The 22,618-nt window shown below is 31.6% G+C and overlaps 1 protein-coding gene across 1 annotated transcript; it reads right to left on the bottom strand.

Moving 5' to 3' along the window:
- Positions 1–15,007: 15,007 nt before the first annotated feature.
- Positions 15,008–21,932, bottom strand: LOC127720768 (uncharacterized). The gene is made up of 7 exons (XM_052227524.1): positions 21,828–21,932; positions 21,371–21,520; positions 20,281–20,355; positions 19,651–19,850; positions 16,779–16,883; positions 15,960–16,011; positions 15,008–15,831 (listed from the first exon to the last, which is right to left on the bottom strand). Exons 2-7 carry the CDS (start codon positions 21,420–21,422, stop codon positions 15,125–15,127), a joined length of 1,191 nt encoding a protein of 396 aa, XP_052083484.1. The 5' UTR covers positions 21,423–21,520; positions 21,828–21,932; the 3' UTR covers positions 15,008–15,124.
- Between the last annotated feature and the right edge of the window lie 686 nt (positions 21,933–22,618).

The following is a 22,618-nucleotide window of genomic DNA, read 5'->3' on the forward strand; positions in this document are numbered from 1 at the left end:
ATCATGATTTTCCCAAACATGTGAAAAATTTAATGTAGCAAGTAGCTGTTCAATCTTTTTCGCAAATCCATTGGTTAATTGCAGGTTTGAACTATATACATCTTTAAGTAAACAATTATTATCAGATTTTATCACATGCAACGTGAAGCCAATTGACAGTTTTATTGCTTCTATAAAAACTGGATACATACCAAGTTCAGCTAGTACTGCTAAATTGACAGCTGTTTTATTTACTCCAATTAAAGTTTATGCAAATTTAATCTGAATTTTATTGGTAGCCAATGACCAATATTTTGACTCTAGATTTGTAATATCTTAAATCATATATAGAGACCAAACTTCACTACAATAAAGAAGTATAGGTTTAACACAAGCATCAAAAAACTTGAGGTGAGGTTAAACATTAATATCTTCAGAAAACAACAGTTTTCTAATACAAAATATAGCTATTGAGGCCTTTTTACAAAGAAGTCTCACTGCCTCAGTAAAACTACCAGAGGGTTTAAACAGTATAACCAAATATTTATATTCTGTACAGTGTTCCAAAACATTATCATTAAATACAAACTTGTCTTTTGTAAGTTTTTTACCAGATTTGTTAAAAATCACAATTTTGGTTTGGTCAAGATTTACTGTTAAATCCCAACTAGTGCAATATAAACTTAGCTTATCAAGGCATTTGTGTAGGCCATTAGCAGTTTCAGATATAAGAACTAAATCATCAGCATATAACAAACATGAAATATCATTATCATCTAACTTGGGCGGATCACATGTGGAGTCAAAAATAGGGGGTAAATCATTAATATATAAAGAAAATAATGTGGGACTTAAAATACACCCTTGTTTTACCCCAACTGTGGAATTAAAAAAAAATCAGTGACACCTTCAGAGATCTTCACGGAGTACAAAACCTCTTTATACATATCTCTCATTATACCGAAAAAGAGGCCATAAATGTTGTAATAAGACAATTTATAAAAAAGAGCCTCCCTGTTAATAGTATCAAATGCCTTCCTGAAATCTATAAAACAGGCATATATCTTTTTTGATGATTTAAATGCCTAATCAATAATAGTTTTAAGAGTCAAAACATGATCACTTGTTCGACTTCCCTTTCTAAATCCAATTTGCTCACGACAAATAATTGTATTTCCTTCGAGATATTTTTCTAATCTACTATATAAAACTTTAAGAAAGAATTTTCCTAAACAACTTGAAAGGGCTATACCTCGATAATTAGATGGATCATTTAAAACACCCACCCTTAAAAATGGGCTTAATAAAATTTTCTCGCCATAAGTTGGGACATATGACATCTGGATTATCTGGTTTTGAGTTATCATTTAGGGAAGATGGAAATATCGAGAATACGATAAACATTAGAGATCACTGATTATTTGTGGCTTTAACATTTAACAAATGTCAGATGATTGGAGAACGTTTGTTTGTTTGTTATTATCTTCAACGTTTATAGAAAAGGGTGAGCAGTATTCAGGTCAATAGCGGTCTATACACTGAGGATACGAAAAAGAGAACTATGAAATAATTCCAACTATCTTAACATACATCTTAATTTGGACATAATTATTCAAATTGCATTAGCAAAATGTCTTTTTGATAGCGTAACATCTCTTTTTATCTTAAATATGCTGATTTAGATATTCGATAAGTTTATTATCATGATTCCACAAAGCAACAATATAATTTGATTATACATGGCATACGTTTGAAAGCACATTTTTCTAAATACACAAAGACACAAAAGAAGACATATATAGCTATCGCTGCCGTGGTGTGACCGGTACAATATACCGATGTTTTATCTTAATATTAAACAACAATAGAATTAATTCTTAAAAATTAATAAGACACAATACATTTGCAAATATAATTTGCTGCGTTCATGACCAATTGACTTTACATAATAATAAATATTCTTGTTATTTCTGACGATATCTACGCTTCTTGACAAGCCTTAAAAACTCGGGATTGTCTCATCACTTCAAAAACTTATCATAATCTTTGTGCTGCTGCGCTACGAATTTTAGATTTGTCCGATGTCTTGCTCGATATTGCGTCATTAATCTTCCTTAATCCAATATTTTTTCAATCAAATAGTGGTATAATTTACGTATAATTATTGGTTGCTAGTACCGTTTTATGAAATTACAGATTTCAAGAATTCGTTTAAGCATTTAAGAGACATACAAAATGGAGGTTATATTTTAAGATGATGAAAAATAAATGACATTGTTTGGTGTCAATTGGTCTTCTGACGATGACTTTCTTACTGTCAAATTTTTTAATGTAATTTTCATCAAACTGTTTGCTTTCTATTCTTTTAAGAACGAAGGAAGTTATCAGTTTGGGAAACAATGTGAACATTGTGCCTTTGCCAGCTGTGACTTCGTCGGGATATTACAACAAAAATCACAGCACCGACTATAACACATACACAAACACATATAACTACAGCAATGATTGTTTTTGTGTCTGGTTCACCTTTTTGTCCTTTTTGGGCTGTGGGAGAAGGTATGACAGTATGCTTTGCATCCAGTTCTGCAAATAAAAATGTAAAAATACCAGTGAGACAACAAAAAAACCAACTGCTAAAAAGCTGTTTTTATTGCTGTGTTATGTTTACTTCATGTAGTTGGACAACATGAATTTCCTGTTATCAAATATATAGTTTTTGTGTCACTTATTGCTCAGACTTGTTATAACATGTTTTTTTTCTGCATTGAGTTAAATATTATGTGATGCATATCATATAGCTATGTTTCTGGTAAAAACATCATACAAATAATTTGTGTGCGTTTTCTTTGCCATATTTTTTCTATTTTCTCTTTCAATTTATTATTCTGATTTGCAACTGGAGCTATCCCAGACCCTACGAGTATATACATTATTTTCATTTCCAGGCATGCATATGCATAGCTTTTACTTGAAAATCTTCTAAATTTTACCAAAAGTATTACGATACAGCGACACTCCAACTTCTTGAAAAAGTTTCCAACAAGCACTTACCTATTTTAAGAGGAGTACAGAAATCGCATATAGTACACTTTGGTGTTACCTACAAAAAAATGTTTTTTTCGATTCATTTTTCTGAAATGGTAAAATACAGGCATATAATTTTGTACACAACACTCGCGTTTCGGTTCTTTAGTAACGCTCGACTCAAAACAGTTGTATGGTAGAATCAAATATGAGATAAGTTCATTCACTCCCAATTTTAAGGTTTCTTCCAACAACAAAAAAAAAACAAGCGTTTTCCGTACAGATATCCTATCATACATTTTTCACACTTGATAAAGGGAAATCGGTATACTATCTTCAATTTGAGCAGAGAAACAAATTGGCATTTGAAGCAACGGAATTGGTTTTAGACCTGATGGTCATTGATCGTACGGCTTTTGACTAAATCCTTTGACACAGGCCAAGACTCAATGTAAAATAATTGTTTTTAATAATGTTTAAGTGTCTGCCAACAGTATATTCTATAGAACTTGAAGAACCACGAGGGTTATTTTCTGATACCAGTTTAATTTTCTCATAAAGTGGTCTTAAGCTAAGCAAAGTACACATCTGACTTAATCTTAGTCCTCTACCCAGGGATTAAAGATAAATGCATTGCGATTTTTGTTCTATCGTTCAAATACCGATTGATTCTATCTTATGTATACTCACCGTTATGATATAACTTCTATCTACACCCAGATTTGTCTTTAAAATGGAATTGTCCAAACGAAATTTCTTAAAGAAAAAGTGAAATTATCAATGTTATTCAATCAATATTTAATCATAGTTGGAATTTCATGTAGTCAATTTTCTAATGCATACGAATTGTGTTCCAATATGCGAAGATTTCTCCTATATAAAATGAGACAGAATTTATGCTCATTAAACTTTGAAAGATTGATAATACGGATATCTGTATCTTTCTTTCTACAAAAGCATCGATGGACAACCCAAAAATAGGATCCTTTCAAGTTCTGTCAGATCAGTTTTTCTATTGTAAGCTTCCATTTTATTTCACAAGCGGGATGATGGTCGCCATCATGAAATTTTGGCTTGTTATAGTGTCTCATTGTCTAACTTTACATTCAAAGACCTTTGTATATTACCGTCATAATAAACCGGAATGACATCGAATGTAGAAAAATACCTTTTGCAGATCATATAAATATTCCAAGGTTTTAAAATTTAAACGTTTTTTCATTATTTTTTTTTTTGTGTAAAAAAGGCCGAAATCTTCGACAACAATGAAATCATGAAGGATATTTCTAAATGAATGTCATAATACCTGTATAAAACTGTTCTCGTTACTAAGTAAAAACAAAATTTGACTTGTTAGTTGTATTCGCTCCTCATCTTGAAGTTCAACTATATTCAAGTGAAAACTTAGTTTATAAAATCCACATGATATTGTCGCGTTGATGCAACGTGAAAAGCTAACATACAAAACTTTTCTCTTGTCATCTACATCCGGTTTTAAACAGCTACAGAAACACACTTAAAAAGAAAAACAATAAATTGAAATTACATATGCAATGTCAGTCAAAAGAACCATTAATGTTGTGTGCATAAATATGAAATAGCAAAAATTGATAATGATTAAGAATTAGATATTAAAGCTAACATAATACTTATACTGAAATAAAACATAATACAAATGACTTGCAATGATCAAGATTTAATATAAAAAAATCTATAAAACCTAAATATGTGTAAAATACGAAAACTGCTAATGTTTTCCAAAGATTTGAAGTCGTTTTTTCTCGTGTCGAACGTGTCGATCTATATACACAATAATTCATGGATAGAGACAGTGAAATCTCTCACTAAAACTAATGAATTTAGTTGTGGATATAAGCAACAAAGAAACGTAATGGCTGAACAAAGTAAACATCAGATAATAATGATTTTTTAAACCCTTTAATATTTTACATAAGAGTACTACACTAACGAAAGTCAACTTTTTATCTGATATTTGTGCTAAAAGCATAGTTTCGAAATATTGGCTGAAATTTATTCCATTTTTATTTGTTTTGAGTAAAAATGTATTGTCTTTCTGTCAATGTATGAGGAACAAAGAACAAGAGCTTTTGTTTGCAAAAGCATGCTTGCAACTCTAAAAGATGAAATATAACTATTTTCATTGAGCAATCACATTGTATTTTCCCTCATTTTTTGCAAGTTTAATTTTGCGACATATATAAAAATAATGACTTTTATTTCTTTCTGTACCTGATTGAAACAGTAAGGGTGGACCACTGACAGTCAAGTCCCAGTCATATAAGTGTAAAATTTGCTTATGTAAAACGTTACAAAATTACACTACAAAGTCGAGATTGATTTTAACAAAACTTACTTTTGGCATGATGCCCTGGTCGCAAACAATCTTTTGGCATGCATTGTCTTTCACTGTAACCTAATTAGAATTAAGTAATGTCAATTTCTGTTTAAAAGTATATGTTAAAATGAATTAAACAAATCGCTTTAGTTTAAATAAATCAAATATTAACAGCAATAAGTTGCCTTTCCTAGATTAAGATATTTCAGTTTTACACAAGAAATTCTACACAAAAATTTACGACAAAAGGGATGATTTTTCTTTCCCTATTGTTCATTTCCTTTTTTGGACGGTGATGTTCTTCTGGCACCATCTTACGGTGTTTATATATCCCAACTTGTTCGTTATGCCCGTGTCTATGTATTACTGGTACATTATTAAGTCAGGGATTTCGTTACCACAAATAACTTAAAACTGTTACTAAATTCTTCCATAGATACAAAGATTTGGTTTGCAAGTTTGGCTGTACCTGTAAAAAACGTATTTCAGACGGAATAGCACATGCTAAATTATACGGTGATGTTTTTTTACCGAGCCCGGAAATTTATATACGATCCGGGTTAACTTATCAATCCTTTAAATAAACTTATTCTGAAAGGTTACCAATTCAACACTCTAATTAAATCTTTAAATATTGTTTTTATTGGTATAAATATCATTAAATTAAAATCATAATTATAGTTTTGTTATAGAAATATGCACTTTACCGGTACTACAATCTGTCGATACCTTTATTTTGGCATTGCACAAGGTCATGTATTTCTCTGACTGTTAATGACGTCTTTACACTAAATCCATTGGATGTTGGATTTGTACTGATTGATATTCTAGTTTTAAATACATGAGTTTTTTTATTAATTGTTACTGGCTTTGAACTAGTTGTCAGTAACTGCGAGTACTCTCAGATCTGTACTTAGTGTCTTTTTTGTTGTTAGGGATTAGGGATGGATAAATACCTTGCCACGTCCGGTCTGTGTTTATGTTTAATGTTTTTCAGCTTTGTATCGATCTGATGAGTTAAGCCTTTTTCAGCTGATTTTTATAGTTTGTTCTTATGTTGTGCTGTTACACCACTGTCCCAGGTTAGGGGAGGGTTGAGCGCTCACAAACATGTATAACTCCGCCACCTTCTTTATGTGCCTGTCCCAAGTCAGGAGCCTGTAGTTCAGTTGTTGTCGTTGGTTCATGTCTGTCATATTTGTTTTTCGTTAATTGTTTTGTTCTAAATTAGGCCGTTAGTTTTCTCAATTGAATTGTTCATATTTTTTATGTCGGGGCCTTTTATAGCCAACTATTCGGTATGGGTTTTTCTCATTGTCGAAGGCCGTACGGTTGCCTATAATTGCTTACATCCACTTTATTTGAACTTTGATTGACAGTTGTCTTATTAGTAATCATACCTTATTTCCATATTTTTATATTGTGCCAAATTTTGCTAAGGGCATCTATGTCTATTATTAGAAAAAGTAAGTAAGTGTTTTGATTGCTTTTAACAGGCGTCAATAATAACAATTAATTTATCTTTTTCTTTTGTCCAATTCGTAAATTTAGGTATGCATGATTACTTGGTTCAAATCTTAGACATTTTCACGTAAGTTATTTGCTTTAATTGGAGCCATCTAATGTTACATTCTAGAAATTTACTGCGTCCCCTTTTGTAATCTCACATACGGCTTCTAATAGTGAAAGACATCCCCTTTTTACAGTATGAAATTCAATCGAAATTCAGTTCAATACTAACTTTACTAAGAATATGTTCCATGTGTCTCAAAAATAATTCGGTCCCACTTTCACCATTTTCTACATTTGAAAATGCCTGTACCAAGTCAGGAATATGACAGTTGTTGTCCATTCGTTTGATGTGTTTTGTCATTTGATTTTGCCATGTGATTAGGGACTTTCCGATTGAATTTCCCTCGGAGTTCAGTATTTTTGTGATTTTACTTTTTTCATCGTGTAAGAATGCACTGAATGCGACTTATCATCGGAATTTTACTTGACATTAGCAACTAGACTGATCTTAATGATTTGGAAGGAACTGTTTAAACTACCAGAGCATCGTGGTTAAATATTAGTTTTGAACGTGTTCCTAGTTTCTATGATATGTTTAAGTTTCTTTCGGTAGACCACTAACCCTTCCGGATAACTGAAGCAATCTTCAGATTAACATAATTGATATCAGCTTTTTATATCAATATATTTAAATGGATTATTTCTAGATATATCCGAAGGTTATCACATACATGCTTAAACGAATTCTTTTTAGAAAGATTAAAGAGGAAACAGTGTCAATTAAAACAGGTTTCTTCAAGTATTAAATTTTGAGGTGGGCTTAATACAATTTTTACCATTCACTCCAAATAGGATATTGATATAATCACATACCTTTAGGTCCCTTTTGGTATGATTTAAACGTTTGTATTATATTTTTTTCATATTATTCGGCCTCGAAAGTCACCAAAATGACATTAACTGTCAAAATGCGCATCTTGTGCAGTAAACATTGCAATGTTTATGTTATAAATGTGTGATCGAATAATTTGATGATTAACTGTATCGAATAATTTGAAATGCATAATTAATACAACAACCATTTAATGCAGTTACAAATAATATTAGATTGACTCTATATAGCTAGCTTAGTTCTTTTCAGAAAGTTTAATTCCTTTCCTTGCTACTGTTGTAGTCCTTGGAACTTAACTGTCTGTTGAATAATGATTTAATTTTAAGTTATTTTAATCTGTTTAAACAGGAAATATTTTCATATAAAACTTACATTTCATGACACTTAAAAGAAGAATCAGGAACTGAAGCATACTTGGTGAACTGTGTCAAATTAATAGATGATTTGCAAATTTTGCAGCATTATTAATTGTCACTACAATTCAGATAAATCATTCTTGCAACCTTAAAAAAAGAACCAAATTAGATAAAATTTATCATATCTTTAATAGTAAATATAATTTTTGGAAAGTGTGTCTTTATTATTCAGCAGTGATATAATCCTTGAAGCACTGAATTTGAGCAATCTTCGTACACACAAAATCTCTCTCTCTCTCTCTCTCGCACATAAAATGCATGTTATTATGAAAGAGCATAGAGTAACTATGTCTAATTATTTAAAGCCAACAGTTTTATTTCATATAACTTTGACGAAGAGTTATGAGGAATTGCGTTAAAAATGGCGCATCAGTAACCTTCATGGTTGCAGTCTTGTAATTGACGGCTCCATAGGCTTACATACAAAATAATTGGAGTCGGTTTCACAAAAACAACTTACGACTAAGATTGATAATAAGTATACTGAATTGTTCATGACTTACTATCAATCTTAGTTTTAAAAAGTTTTTGTGAAACCGACTCCTAATCTTTGAAATAAAAAAAAAATAAAATGCTACAGAGAAAAAATTTCATGTACATATCATGTATGTGGTAATGAAATTGTGATTTAATGGAAAAACAAGTGCCTCATGCCACGAAGAATAAAAAGTTATGAAACCCCGAAGTCAAAACTACTTTTTTCTACTTTCTGTTTGCTGTTTTAATAGGCTGCAAAACTTCCAGTAAACATGATATCCTTCCACTTTCCTGGTTTGATATCCCCAAAAAGATGAAATATTTTTTTAAATCTAAATGGATGCTTTAATTCAGCATTAACTTTTAATCAAACAGAAATAATTGAGTGCAGAAAAAAAATCAGAAAAAAAGGACTATTTTATTTCACTCCATGTTTTGACATGCACCGTAAACTGGAGTTGTAATACAAGACTGGTACCTTTTCAGCCATCACAATACAAGTTTTTGAAATAACCTTGATCAAGTTCGCCAGAGACCAGATGTTTGGGAAGTTAAATACATAAAATGCAAAATATTTCTTAGGAAGAAAGATAAGAAGTTAGCAATATCCTTTATCTTTACGTTCCGCTATTTAGATGGTGTTCTCTCACTAAATAATACAAAATTTGGTGACTATGTTGAACGAATCTATCCCATCGAACTAGAGATAAAGGATACTACAGATACAGTTAAGTCTGCCTCATATCTTGACTTACATCTAGAAATTGACAATGAGGGTCGGTTCAAAACAAAACTTTACGACAAAAGAGATGATTTCGGCTTCCCAATTGTGAACTTTCCATTTCTATGTAGCAACATTCCAGCAGCGCCTGCATACTGAGTATATATCTCCCAATTGATACGATATTCCCGGGCTTGTATTTCCTATCATGATTTCCTAGATAGAGGATTGCTGCTCACAAGGAAGCTATTACTCCAAGAGTTCCAAATGTTGAAGTTGAAATCATCCCTTCGTAAATTTTACGGACGCCATCACGAGTTGGTTGACCGTTATGGAATAACCGTTTCACAGATGATATCGGATATATTCCTTATGTCGAACTACAATACCCTTCCCTTTTCACGAATTTGACCTACCGAATTAGACTATTTACCGGATTTGTAATAACATAAGCAACACGACGGGTACCACATGTGGAGCAGGATCTGCTTATCCTTCCGGAGCACCTGAGATCACCCCAGTTTTTATTGGGGTTCGTGTTGCTAAGTCTTTAGTTTCTATGTTGTGTCATCTGTACTATTATTTGTCTGTTTGTCTTTTTATTTTTGGCCATGGCGTTGTCAGTTTGTTTTCGATCTATGAGTTTGACTGTCCCTCTGGTATATCTCGTCCCTCTTTTACATGCATCAAAAGAAAATGTTCATTAAATGTACAGCCAATATTGTTTAAGGTCAATTTTGGCTGAGGAAGTTGCAATTAGTACAGTACCATAATATTTGAACTGCCACAATTTGTCATTATGTTTTTTTTTCGACTCTTTGGATTTTAAAGCTACAAGTAAAACGATATTATGTATGCAAAGAATCGCATCACATTTCATAGAGATAAAACTGCTTTCATTTGATAGGAGCCGTTCTAAAATTTTGTGTCTTCTGTTTTGTCGAAGTGTTACTTCAAGGACAACTTGATTACGAAACGTTTGTTGATTTTCTTATATTACACAAAGGAAATTGCAAGCATGCGTCAATGGTTAAATGTGTATTGGTTTACTTATACCTGATAAAACTAAAAGTAAGTTGTAGTCTTAGTGAAACTATGTAATGTACACCCACCATATGTCAAGTATAAAGATCTAACAATACATACATTTACAAGTGAGTCAGATCATGACAATGTAGTATGTCTTTAAAGTCGTTCGCTGTGCATAAAACTCAACTATTTGTAGAAAAAAATCGGTGACCGCTTATAATTTGGATCACAAATTATATAATGTTTAAGAGAATTCGTAGGACAGGAATTCGAGAACTTATAATTTCACTTGAATAAACATTGCTGAACTTTAAAGCGATATTTACGCGTATTCTGTACATTTGAACTTCTATTTATTTTTATATCTAATTTGCTTAACCACGAGAGTATCAAAGTCCCTATATCATTTTTTTCCGATATTCATATGCAGAACTTCATACTGTAGTTGCATGCATTTACAAGGTAAATATATAACATTGGGGAAGTTTTTGATTCTGGTTCCTTTTCCTACATATTACTCATCACTCCATGTCTTTTTTTTTTATCAAATAATCAAAAACAAAATATAAACCCAAATGATACCAGGGCAAAATTTAGTTAACCAACATTTTGTTTAGATTTTGACTGCTTTGTTTAAATTACTACATTGTTCAGAGTTATCTGATTTCTCCTCCTTTTTAAAAGTCGTTCAACGCATTGAAAGTAAATGAAACGATTAACACTTCCGTTTTAAAATAAGAATATGCTGGTCATTAAATGACACAGTGACGGGTAGATCCGATAAAATCAGTATTCAAAATGGTGTCATTTTTCTCTTGTTTGGGATTTCCAATCTACACCTTTTGTCCATATACTTGCTTAACCCCAATTGTAGAGATGTAACACAATCAATTTTGTTTTGTATTAAACACCATATTATTGACCTCAAGTGATTCATTGAAATGCATTTGCCGATGTAGGAGGGATTGCAGATGATAGATAAAAAAGGATATAATCCAAACATATCTCGACATTAGATGAAAAAATATTACTGCAATTTTACAGGTTAAAGGTAGGGGGGTTCTGTGATGTAGACTGACATGATATCACTATATGCATGCTGTTGTTACTAGAATCTTAGTTGATTGAGTTGATTGCTTTATTGCTTTATTACGTTTTCATTAACGCCCATTGACACATGTTAAACTACAATTTGAAAAAAGAAGGTACAGGGAAAAGAGGAAGACATTTTGTCTACCCTGCAAGGGATCTTTACCGTAACGAGAGCAAAATACAATCCCTACAAGAGGCATTGATTTTTGCATACCATATCCAACCGGATGTGGCTGCATATTTATATACGCTAAACGGACGCCAAGCTTTAACAAGGTAAAAAACGCCAAGTTTGAGATGTCCAGTTGACCTATTTCTATACACAAGCAAACCCTTAAGGCACAATTGATGCTGTTTAATCTATTATGCTATTCATAAATACATACATAAACGCAAACACTCCATGAAAGACTTTCATCGACATGCCACAATCAGATATAGTGTTACAACCCATGATGAAGCCGACGACGAGGAAAAGCTTCCTTCGAATTACAAAAACTATATCTAGCCGAGTTGTGTCAATTTTCAAATACACATTTTAAATATATGTATATATCTTTTCTAGTAATGTATGAATATAAATAGATCATATGAGGAAAGTGAAGCAAAATACTAGTATGTATTTTCCTAGAGAACATTGTTTTGCAATAATATGTTTTGCCAACCAACAAAGTGAGGCATCTCCTTACAATGTGCGCAAATTATCATTATTGATATAAGATCATGACATTATTAAACGAAAATAAACAGAATTGTTTTTCAATTTTAGATTTAATATCAATTAGCGATAAAAGAAATGTAATTACCTTTTGATTGTTGTATATCCCTAAGAGTATTATTTTTTTAAAAACTATCTGCATTGTCAGGTAAACCATAAAATTCTTAACAATATCTTCGGTGAACCTGTGTTTTCAATATTTTACTTGTAACTAATGTTTAGAAAGCGACCAATTGTTCTGTTCTCGGTAATCATTTCTCGTGGAAGATACTTTATTTCCTTCCGTATGTTAAAATGAAAAGAATTCAATGATTATGAAAAATTGTAAAAACAAAAATATCGGTAAACTACAAGCGATGTATTAAGTGATAATTGTATTCAATTTACAAAATGTTGTGTTGAAATTTTTAAAATCAGATTCTTCTTCTTCCCAATGACCTTCTGTGCAACAATAAACCATTTTTAAAATGTATATAAAGACTTAGTCTAGAGAGCTGTAGCTATAACTTTATGTCCGTTTAAGTCAGTTGTTCATAAAATTATTGATTTATTTCTAATGTTTTATCATATTTTTAATATACTGATACCTGGTGGCCATCACTAAAGAGACATCATTAACCGAAAAACGCATCTGGTGCAGTTATATTGGTACCGTTTAATGTGATCAAGGACACTGAGTTAATAGCTCTGCTGGTGGAATGTTACTCCCAAAGGGTATCACCAGTCCAAAAGCTCAGTACTTCTCAACTAGCTTGAACATACTAATATGGTTTAATGACATTCGAAGTTTTAGAAGTCAGAAAATAATTTGAAGTTAAAGCATTTATCTCCCTCGTTTAAAGCTCTGATTCTTTGACCTGGTTTGGCAATACGCTTAGTCTTTTGTCAGTTATATTAGCGCTTCTATGTTTCTATTAGGTTTTGGTTTTGAAATAATGTTGCCTCAAGCATCACTCTGTTGGCATGAGTTATAATTGATATGGTCATAGCTATAAATTACCTGTTGATAAATCTTTGAATTTTTCGAAAAACTAAGGTTTTTCTACCCCAGGAATAGATAATCTTAGCTGTAGTTGGCAAACTTTTCGGAGTTTTGGGTTCTCAATGTTCTTCAACTTCTTACTTTATTTAGCCTTTTTAACTTTTATGATTCGAGCGTCACCGATGAGTCTTTTTTTGGACAAAACGCGCGTCTAGCGTACACAATTTTAAACCTGGCTTCAATGATGAGTTAACTTGGTACCGTTTGATGTAATTTATATATTTACTTTTCCGTTAAACGTAACATATGGTAAAGTTCATCAGGCGCGGGTTCATTTTTTTAAAAGGGAATCATAGGCGATCCATATTGCATAGGGGGTTCCATCCTAATTTTACGTGTAACCTTGATCCGCAGTTGTACCTGTTCTGATCATATGGCTGGTTAATCTAGATTTTAGATTCCTGTCTCATAATCAGTGTAAAAGAAGATCATGACTCTGTAAAACAAGTTTAACTAAAAAACTACAGGTACAAGCAATAGATAATAACGTATCAATCAACTATCAGTTACTGCACCCTAGGTACTTTGTCTGCTGATAAGAAATCCTACCGTCCTACACTCTAATATTGGGTAGAAGATTTTACACAGCAGAGTTATAAGACAGTTTCATGTACGAGAATAAAGTTAAACAGAATATCAAGACAGAAAAATATTAAAGAAACATTTGTCTTGTTTCAAGCCATATAATAAAGAATTGATGATACTGTCGAAAAATACAAGACGCAATGATTGAACAACAACAAAATAATGATAACCCTTATCAATAAGTCTGTTAAGCCATAGAGTAACATTTAAAGGAATTGTTTTTCAAATTAGGCATGAAACTGAGTTTTCCGGTGAATTTACACTGACTAATAATCAAAATATCAGACAATTTCAAAGGTTAGAAAGAAAACAAAAAATCACAGAATGTCATGTTGCTGCAATAAGCTAGAATATTTAAAGCCAAATAACTCCCTAATTCTAACATCAAAACGCCAATTTCATTATGTATGCAAGCTTTGGAAAAATGAGGTTAGAGGAAAAACGTTCAAAATGTGTTCATTTACAATGATAGGAAATAGATAGTCAAAGTCCAACAACTTCCGCACACTCTATCGAATCAAAATAGCTGCATACTATTGTTGGCTGCAAATGCCCCCAAAAAAAGCATGAAAGCTTCTATACAAAGTATCTTTCAAAAGGTGGGATAATGCTACAGTAGACTCAAAATTGTGTTTTAGTCCTATAACTCTTGTAATTCAAATCAACACAGCATATTCAACAACACACAATCAGAACGTTAATCAGAAAGATTAAAATAGTACCGTTTATAAATTGTCATTATGCTACATCAAGTCTCCAAGCGTATGCAAAAACTATGAACTTGAAATAAAAATGACGGTACAATACGGACAAACTCTCCTGATCAATATGTAGGTAAAGATAAAGGTGGTCTAAGAAGCGAATATTACCCAAAGTGTTACTTACAGACGGACGGATGGAAATTATTATTGTATATAAACGACAAAACAAAAACCTTTGTGATATTCTAACTTGTCCATGTTGTCAATTTAAGGGAAAATTTTCGTTAACAAAAATTATGCTTATTTGGGGTCATTTTGGAACTTGATAAAAACGAGATAACTATGAATAGATTTGATATACCAAGGTAAGTTTCTTTCGTTGTTTCTCAAAATAGTTAAAAGCTATATGCATTTGTTTGCATTTCATTATGCGATTCAAAACCAAAATACACTGACACCAATATAACATAAAAATAACATTTAAATAATATTTAGTCTAATAGAAATGAAATATATAAGGAGCAAACATAAAATTTTGTCGACTATAAAGCAAATCAAAAATAAAAACAGTCCAACAAAGTTAAACAACAGTGGCTTGGTTTGAAATATGCACAAAATTCAGAACACGGTTTAATTGCAATTTTTGTTCTTCAGCGCAATTAGACATTACAATTAGTCTTTGCATGAGACCATTAAGTTTATTGTTAAAGTCAAAATTCAGAACAGTAAGTTTCATTTCACTGTCGAACGTCACAAAATACATTGAAGGAAATGATTCAATGGATTCAATTATATTTTGTAGAAAACAAAAATGCAAGTCATTCCATAGGTCTCCACTATTATCATAACACTGTCTCAAGAAGCTTATTACCATATTGTTAGTAAGAACGACGAGGATAACAGTGTCATTTGAGAAATCCCTTGCCATATTCAGGCTGCCATTATTACACTTCACCATTAGATATTCCGGTTGCACAAGACGGCAAGTAGTTTTATTATGAAACCATTGCTTTAAATGTTCCACATGTTTCGGATCAGCATCGGATAAAGGTACGATATATAACTTTCCGAACACGTTTGGGTCATTTCTGTTTTGTTCAATCAATCTTGACGAACTATCTGTATTCTGAATGAAATGTCTTCTTCTCTTGGTAAAAATGAATACTGACAAAATAATGAATAGTGCAAAGACTCCTGCTACAATTACCAAAAGCATCCAAATGGCGCCTTTATTTGGATTTTCTGGCAGTATAGTTGATGTCATGAAATTTCTAACAACTTGTATATCTGAAAAAGGAAAGAAAATATTATTTCATGTGATTGGCTCTGATATATTCTCATGAAATAACTTTCGAAAAGCTAAAAGCAATATTTATATTATCAATAGCAGATACAAATATCATGAATGAACTTACCATTTCTAATGTATCTGCAGGAATTGTCACAAGCTGTACATTGTGGTTTGATCTGAAATGTTAATATCATAATTATATTCAATATAATCACTTAGAGTTTATATTACAGTCTTTGTTTTTAATTAATCTTGTCACACATTTTTTATGCACGCACCATACGAATGTCTGTTTGATTTTTAGCTTATCTTTGTGAATTGTGTTCTGTTTTGTCATACATATTTTGTTTTATATATATATCATTCTTTACGACGAACAAATTAATTGACACTAGTAAACTTATTTTCATCTTAAACAGTCATTTTGATCTGAACAGCTCTACAATGTTGAAGCATTTTGGTGTAAGGATCACACCCCTGTTAATGAAGTACTAAAGTGTGAACATACACGAACGTAACGAATTAATTAAGATATGAAAACGCCATTAATGGGGCAGAGGGTGGTATGTTACTACTGTAAAAAAGCTGATCTGTAAGGTTTACCAACTACATGCAACAATATGGCATGCAGTGTGTTACAATCTCAGATAAAGCCGACAACAACAGACATCAGTCAACTAAATAAAGCTAAAGTTTATATAGACAAGGTGGTCGAGACGTCTAGGACATAGTGTAGGCGATGTTGCAGGGGGAGCTAACATTTGGGAAACGGAAATTTCCAGTTCTAACATTGTAAGGCTAATTTTCAGGCAATATATATATAGATTGAGATATCCATCTTGTATAACCATAGGTGATCCGATGGAGAACATCGACTGTTGTAAAATTGACGCATATTTAGACGTATACAATGATAAACATATATAAGAAATAAAATACATACCAAAACAGTGTACATTTTCATCATCTGTAATTTAACATAATTGTTTCGGTCGTAAAAAGGGTGTCTTTCTTCCAGTGGGTTACTTAACTTATACAAAGGAAAAGTCTACAAAAAATGAGTTTTATATTAATGTAGTTATATGGTGTTGTGTTGTGTGTCTTTTGATTAACTAAAATGTGACACCCATAACATCTGAGTAGATGTTTTTTCCCCTTGAGTTTATTATAGTGAGTGATAACATTTTGTGAGGGAATTCGATGTTTCCTATACCACGGATTTCAACGAAATTTGTGACAATACCACCATACCAATCAGATTTTTTGCAGTATTTTAAGAAATGATTTAACTTAAAAAGGCGAATTTTCTGTATAAAGGCAATAATTATGTAGACATTTGAAGCCCAAACTTTCTAATGCCTTAAGTACGCAAATGAAAGATCCGAAAACTGTAACAATGTTTTTGAAATTATAGCAAAACTTTTGATTGACAAATTGTTATTCGTTATTACAGAAAATGAACTTTAAAAATCTATCATTTTCTCCCTACCCAGTTTACCCTTATTACTTATTATGACGTGGACCGGTCATTGTTATTGAATTTTACGCAAATTGATTGGATTAAGCTATTATCAGTTTACCTTTAAACTGTTGAAATGTTTCATACATGTATATCGATTGAATCAGAACGTGCATGAATGTAGCAATAAAGATAAACAGGCTGTGCCTTATTTATTTATTCTTTTTTTAATTTATTACTAGTAAGCTGAAAAAGAGAGGCGAAGGATACCAAAGGGACATTTAAACTCACAAGTCGAAAATAAACTGACCGTCGCGTTACTTATGTTAGTATTGACTATCGTATTGAATTGTAATACAATGTACAACAAAATATATTTGAAAAAGTTGTTTTCTTAAAGCTGAATTATAAATGCTTTTCTTTTTACATATACACACAAGTGTACAGTAACTTAAATAAACTTCATGCTGGATAATGGACGAGTCCATATTATTTTCTTAATTAAACTAAAGGTATGAAAGGTAAGAATTGCGACTTCTTATATTTTCACAAAATTTTCCACATATGGAGTAGGGTTTTCCGGTTTGAATGGTTTTACACTAGTCATTTTTGGGGCCCTTTATAGCTTGCTGTTCGGTGTGAGCCAAGGCTCCGTGCTGAAGGCCGTACTTTGACCTATAATGGTTTACTTTTACAAATTGTGACTTTGATGGAGAGTTGTCTCATTGGCACTCATACCAAATCTTCTTATATCTAGATAAATTAGTTTTCCTTAGAAAAAGGAGTAAATTAACAAATCATACGTTTTATTCCATTAAACAAGTAATTTTTCGAAAAGAAATGCCAAAATACATTTTACTCACGGCTATGCCAGGTAAAAGTATTGTTTGTCTTAACCAAAAAAAAAATGTTTAGTCTCATTTAAATGTTATAATTACAATTAAACCCAAACAAAAGTAGTCAGTATATAAAGTCAAAATATGTCCGATCTGCCTATTTTTGTCTATTTTTGGACATTACAATTCAATACGAACGTTTTAAAGTCAATTTCTTGTTAAGTACTATAGTGTGTTTTCATTTGTATTTCGGACTAAGATCAAAGACTCGTTATCAAAATCATGTGTCCGGGTACGGTGCTATGTCTTCCTATAAACTGGTACCTATAAATTAACATGTTAAAACCAGTCTCCGGATGCCGATCTAGTGCAAATAAGAGTTAATTTTCATATTTCAATAATATGTTCATTGTCTGTTATATATGCATCTGGACTGTAAAATTACTATTGAAAATTGGTTTGCTTAGCGTCAACTAGCTTATGATCGGAAGACGTCATTTCCATTTAATTTACTGTTACGTTATAATTATTCAAAACACTAAGGTTTCTCTTCCCCCAGTCATAATATTAACTAAGTTGAACATATCCCCGTCCTTTGAACTCTGCTAGCTAGTTGTCTCATTGAAAATCATACAACAGCTCCTTAATTTTTTTGGAAGATTTTTGGGGAAATTTCAGTTCAAAATATTCTTTAACTTCATTACTGATTTTTGGCGTTTCAACTGTTTTGATTTGAGCGCCACCGATGAGTCTTATGTAGACATTCACGCATCTCATTATTAGCCTGAAATTTTTATGAGTTTTTACAATCACTGGGTCGATGCCACTGCTGGTTGACGTATCGTTCCATAGGTATCACCAGCTCAGTCGTCAGTGATCTTGTGTTGATATGAAATATCATTGATTCGGTCATTGCTTATAAGTTTACTGTTAATGAAACGATAAAATCATTCAAACCACCAATGTTTTGCTACACCTATGAATAGATGGACTCAGGCAGATTTGGATCAACTTTTGGGATTTTGTGATTCCCAATGCTATTTATCTCCGTTATTGATTTTGACTGTTATGACTTTAGTGCTGCTGGCGAGTCTGAAGCAGATGAAACTCTCGACTTGCGTATCAATATTATCAGCCTGGCAATATTAAAGAGTTTATTCATCCGTTAAACTCTAAATTTTTTTTTTAGAAATGTAAATTTCAATTCGTCGAGAAAATCGAGAAAAGGCATAAATAAAAGCAACAGTAGTTTACCGATGTGCAATCTCATAAATCGACGAAGAAGACAAATCAAGGTAACAAAGGAAAACTGAAAAAATTAAACTGACTTAACATATCAACTAGCAGATCAATACCTGAAGCGCATATCATTTCAATCCACAGACATTTAAAGCAAAACTTCCAGTAAAGCTGTACGGTTGCCTATAATTGCTTACATCCACTTCATTTGAACTTTAGTGGATAGTTGTCTCATTGGCAAGCATACCACATCTCCTTATTTTCATACTAGTAATTCTTACTTGTGATTTTTCTTTGATGTTGTGATCGATGTATGTTTCCTCTTTTGAAGCAATGACCGTCTTGTTTTGGTCCAAGAATCTTACGTCAAACCATAATTTATACAACGAACATGTTTGTAGTACCGCAACACAGGAAGAGAAATTTATATGTAAAAAATCTCTATTGACAGTTACGTTTTTGAAACAGCTACACAAACATCCTAAAGAATAAAATAAATGAAATTATTCATCTCAGTTATTTCAATGCCAAAATTCAGAATCAGTTTGAATTACACAACATTTCATCCGATTTGAACTATTTTCTTTTTTCAAGTAACAAAAGGGGTGTGATAATGATGATTGTTGGCTCCTTTCACAGTAAAGTTGATTTTCCGTTGGAGTTGCATAGGTACATCTTTTAAAATTTCAGTGATTTGTTAACGTTTTGAATAATAAACTTTTGAAATGTGATTAAGTATGTCAATACCCGCATTTCTAAGAATGAATATGTATTACATATCCCATTGTCCTCGATAATAGTTTTCAATGTTTTCCATTATAGTGAAAAAAAATCACACCTGATAAATAATCAAACAGTATTAGGAAAGAAATTAAAAAAAAGAACAATTTGTATACGAAGAATTCCTTTACCTTTCACATATGGTCCTGGTGTCTGACACGTCCTGTTCTCAGGCAGGAAACACTGATTGTTGTTGTGTCCAAAGACTGGAGAAAAAAAATAATGATTATGACACATACTCTTTTTTTATCCTAATAGATTAAAAAAAATTATTACCAAAAACTGCTAAAACAAGAAAGTAAAGGATACTTTGAGGATATGGTACATTCTGATTGTAAACTGTCAGTAAAAATAATTACACAGCTTTCACAAAAAAGTATTAACAAAAGTACCGAACTCCAAGGTAAATTCAAAAAAAGAGAGGTCCATAAAACCTGACAAAATCAAACAGTCGACTATATCAAACAACGGAACGAATAGAAAACAACTGTCATATTCCTGATATGGTAAAGGTTGAAACTCCCTTCTGTACAGAAGAATAGTCAAGAGTATCTGTTTAGATTTTTTTCTGAAGCACTCGCTTACCAAACATTGAGTCTCCCATTCCTACATGATAACACTGATTCCAGATAAAATGTCAAGTTGTGAATAGTGACATTATGATGATACTTTATATTACGATGAAAGCTTTGCAAGTTAACAATGTTTTGGTTGACGGGTTCTTCTATAGTAAGGAATCTTCAAAAACATTTCATAAAATCTTTACAGATGCCAGCAGAAGTTCTTTTGTAAAAGAAAATACTTTACAATGAATAAATGAAAGGTTTTAAACAACTTCTATAATTATCAAATTACATTTTCTTGACGGATAGACAAATATTAAAGAAATGTAAACATCTAAATTTGCACCTTTCGAAACACTTGAAAATGAAACTAATTGTCGCTTTGTAGATTAGTATTTTGATAAGGTGAATTTGTTTTTCCTTTTTGTTTCCCGTTGGACATATAACTCGTAACTTTTATACGTATTTACACCTTCCTAGATTTCAAATGTTTGGGTTCGAGCGTTCCTGATGAAGGTAAATGCAGAAAATATGCTCGGTCGTACGATATTTATGAAGCGTTCTTTTCATTTATTAACCGTTTGAATGGTTCGGTTAAAACATATTTGATTCTATATATTTTTCTATTATTAATTTCACCCAATATAACGAATATTACCTGATAGAAGAAGGCTAAAAACGATCAAAATCCACAACATCGCTAATAACATAAGACACAAATATCCTTCATACGGTCTTCTTCATCCTCAGACTTTCAAATGTCAAAGCGTTTTGCTCACATTTTGAATTTGACGGTGCTAATAGATAACTGCAATATAATTTTGATTTCGGTAGATTAAAGTTTGTTCACATTCAAATAAATTATTTTATTGTAAGGCTCCATATTCATGCGCTTAAAACAAAAACAAAATATCATTAAAAAATTGTTGCAAATAAATTAAAACTCATAACACATATTTGAGAGTAAAATACTAGTAAGAGAGAAGAACAGTTTACAGTATGAACCTATTATATTCCACACATTAGTCTTTTCATTTTAAGTCATTTGAAATAAAGCGAAATCGTTTCAAAAATTCAAAACAAAAATAACTAATGCATATGTTTAACATAATAACCCATAGTGTGTGTCCAATCTTTGTAAATGTCGCCTAGTTTTATTGTCACAGTTATACACACTTTCAACAAAACTATCAATCAGAGCGTTTAAAGTTTCCATTATAACCAATTTTCTTTTGTTAAGAGGTTAAGAGACAATTATTTGTTTGTTTTTAAAATGTGTCAAATTATTATTGTTTTGGATTGTTTTCCTTTTAAATTTTTCCAACTGTGTATGTAATGTTCATATATTTTACATTGCAACATTACATGATACGGAGGTTAATATAATGAAAATATACCACTGTTGTGGCTTTTGTTAACTGTTAATTACATATACATATAGACGTACATCTACGTATATATGTCGGAAAATATACAATTGATTTGTAAGAGCCTTAAAATTACGAAGACAAGCTGGGTTTGTCCGCCTTTTCCTGTTTCGTATTGAGGTTGTAAATTTTATTCAAAAATTTTCTGACAATGTAAATAAATATTGCCCTTATTACACTCTAAATCGTTGTCTTTGACTTTTTAAAGCTATCCACTGCTTCGGCGCAAACCGAGTCAAGGAATATGATGTATACAGTTATTTAAACATAAAATCCGTACATAATAAAATCAGGATACCAGGAGACAACATTTATCCACTTAACGAATATTGCATAAGTTCATTTGTAAGACTGTTTTTTCATAAAAAATTACAAACTCTTATTCTTACAGTAATTTTGTTTTGATTTCAGATCCATATTATCTGTTTAATTCATTTCGCAAAGCAAAACTAAGATTGAATAATGGTATAGATTTTACA

Source organism: Mytilus californianus, unplaced genomic scaffold (genome assembly GCF_021869535.1).
Source record: "Mytilus californianus isolate M0D057914Y unplaced genomic scaffold, xbMytCali1.0.p SCAF_1, whole genome shotgun sequence".
NCBI classification, from domain to species: Eukaryota; Metazoa; Mollusca; class Bivalvia; order Mytilida; family Mytilidae; genus Mytilus; species Mytilus californianus.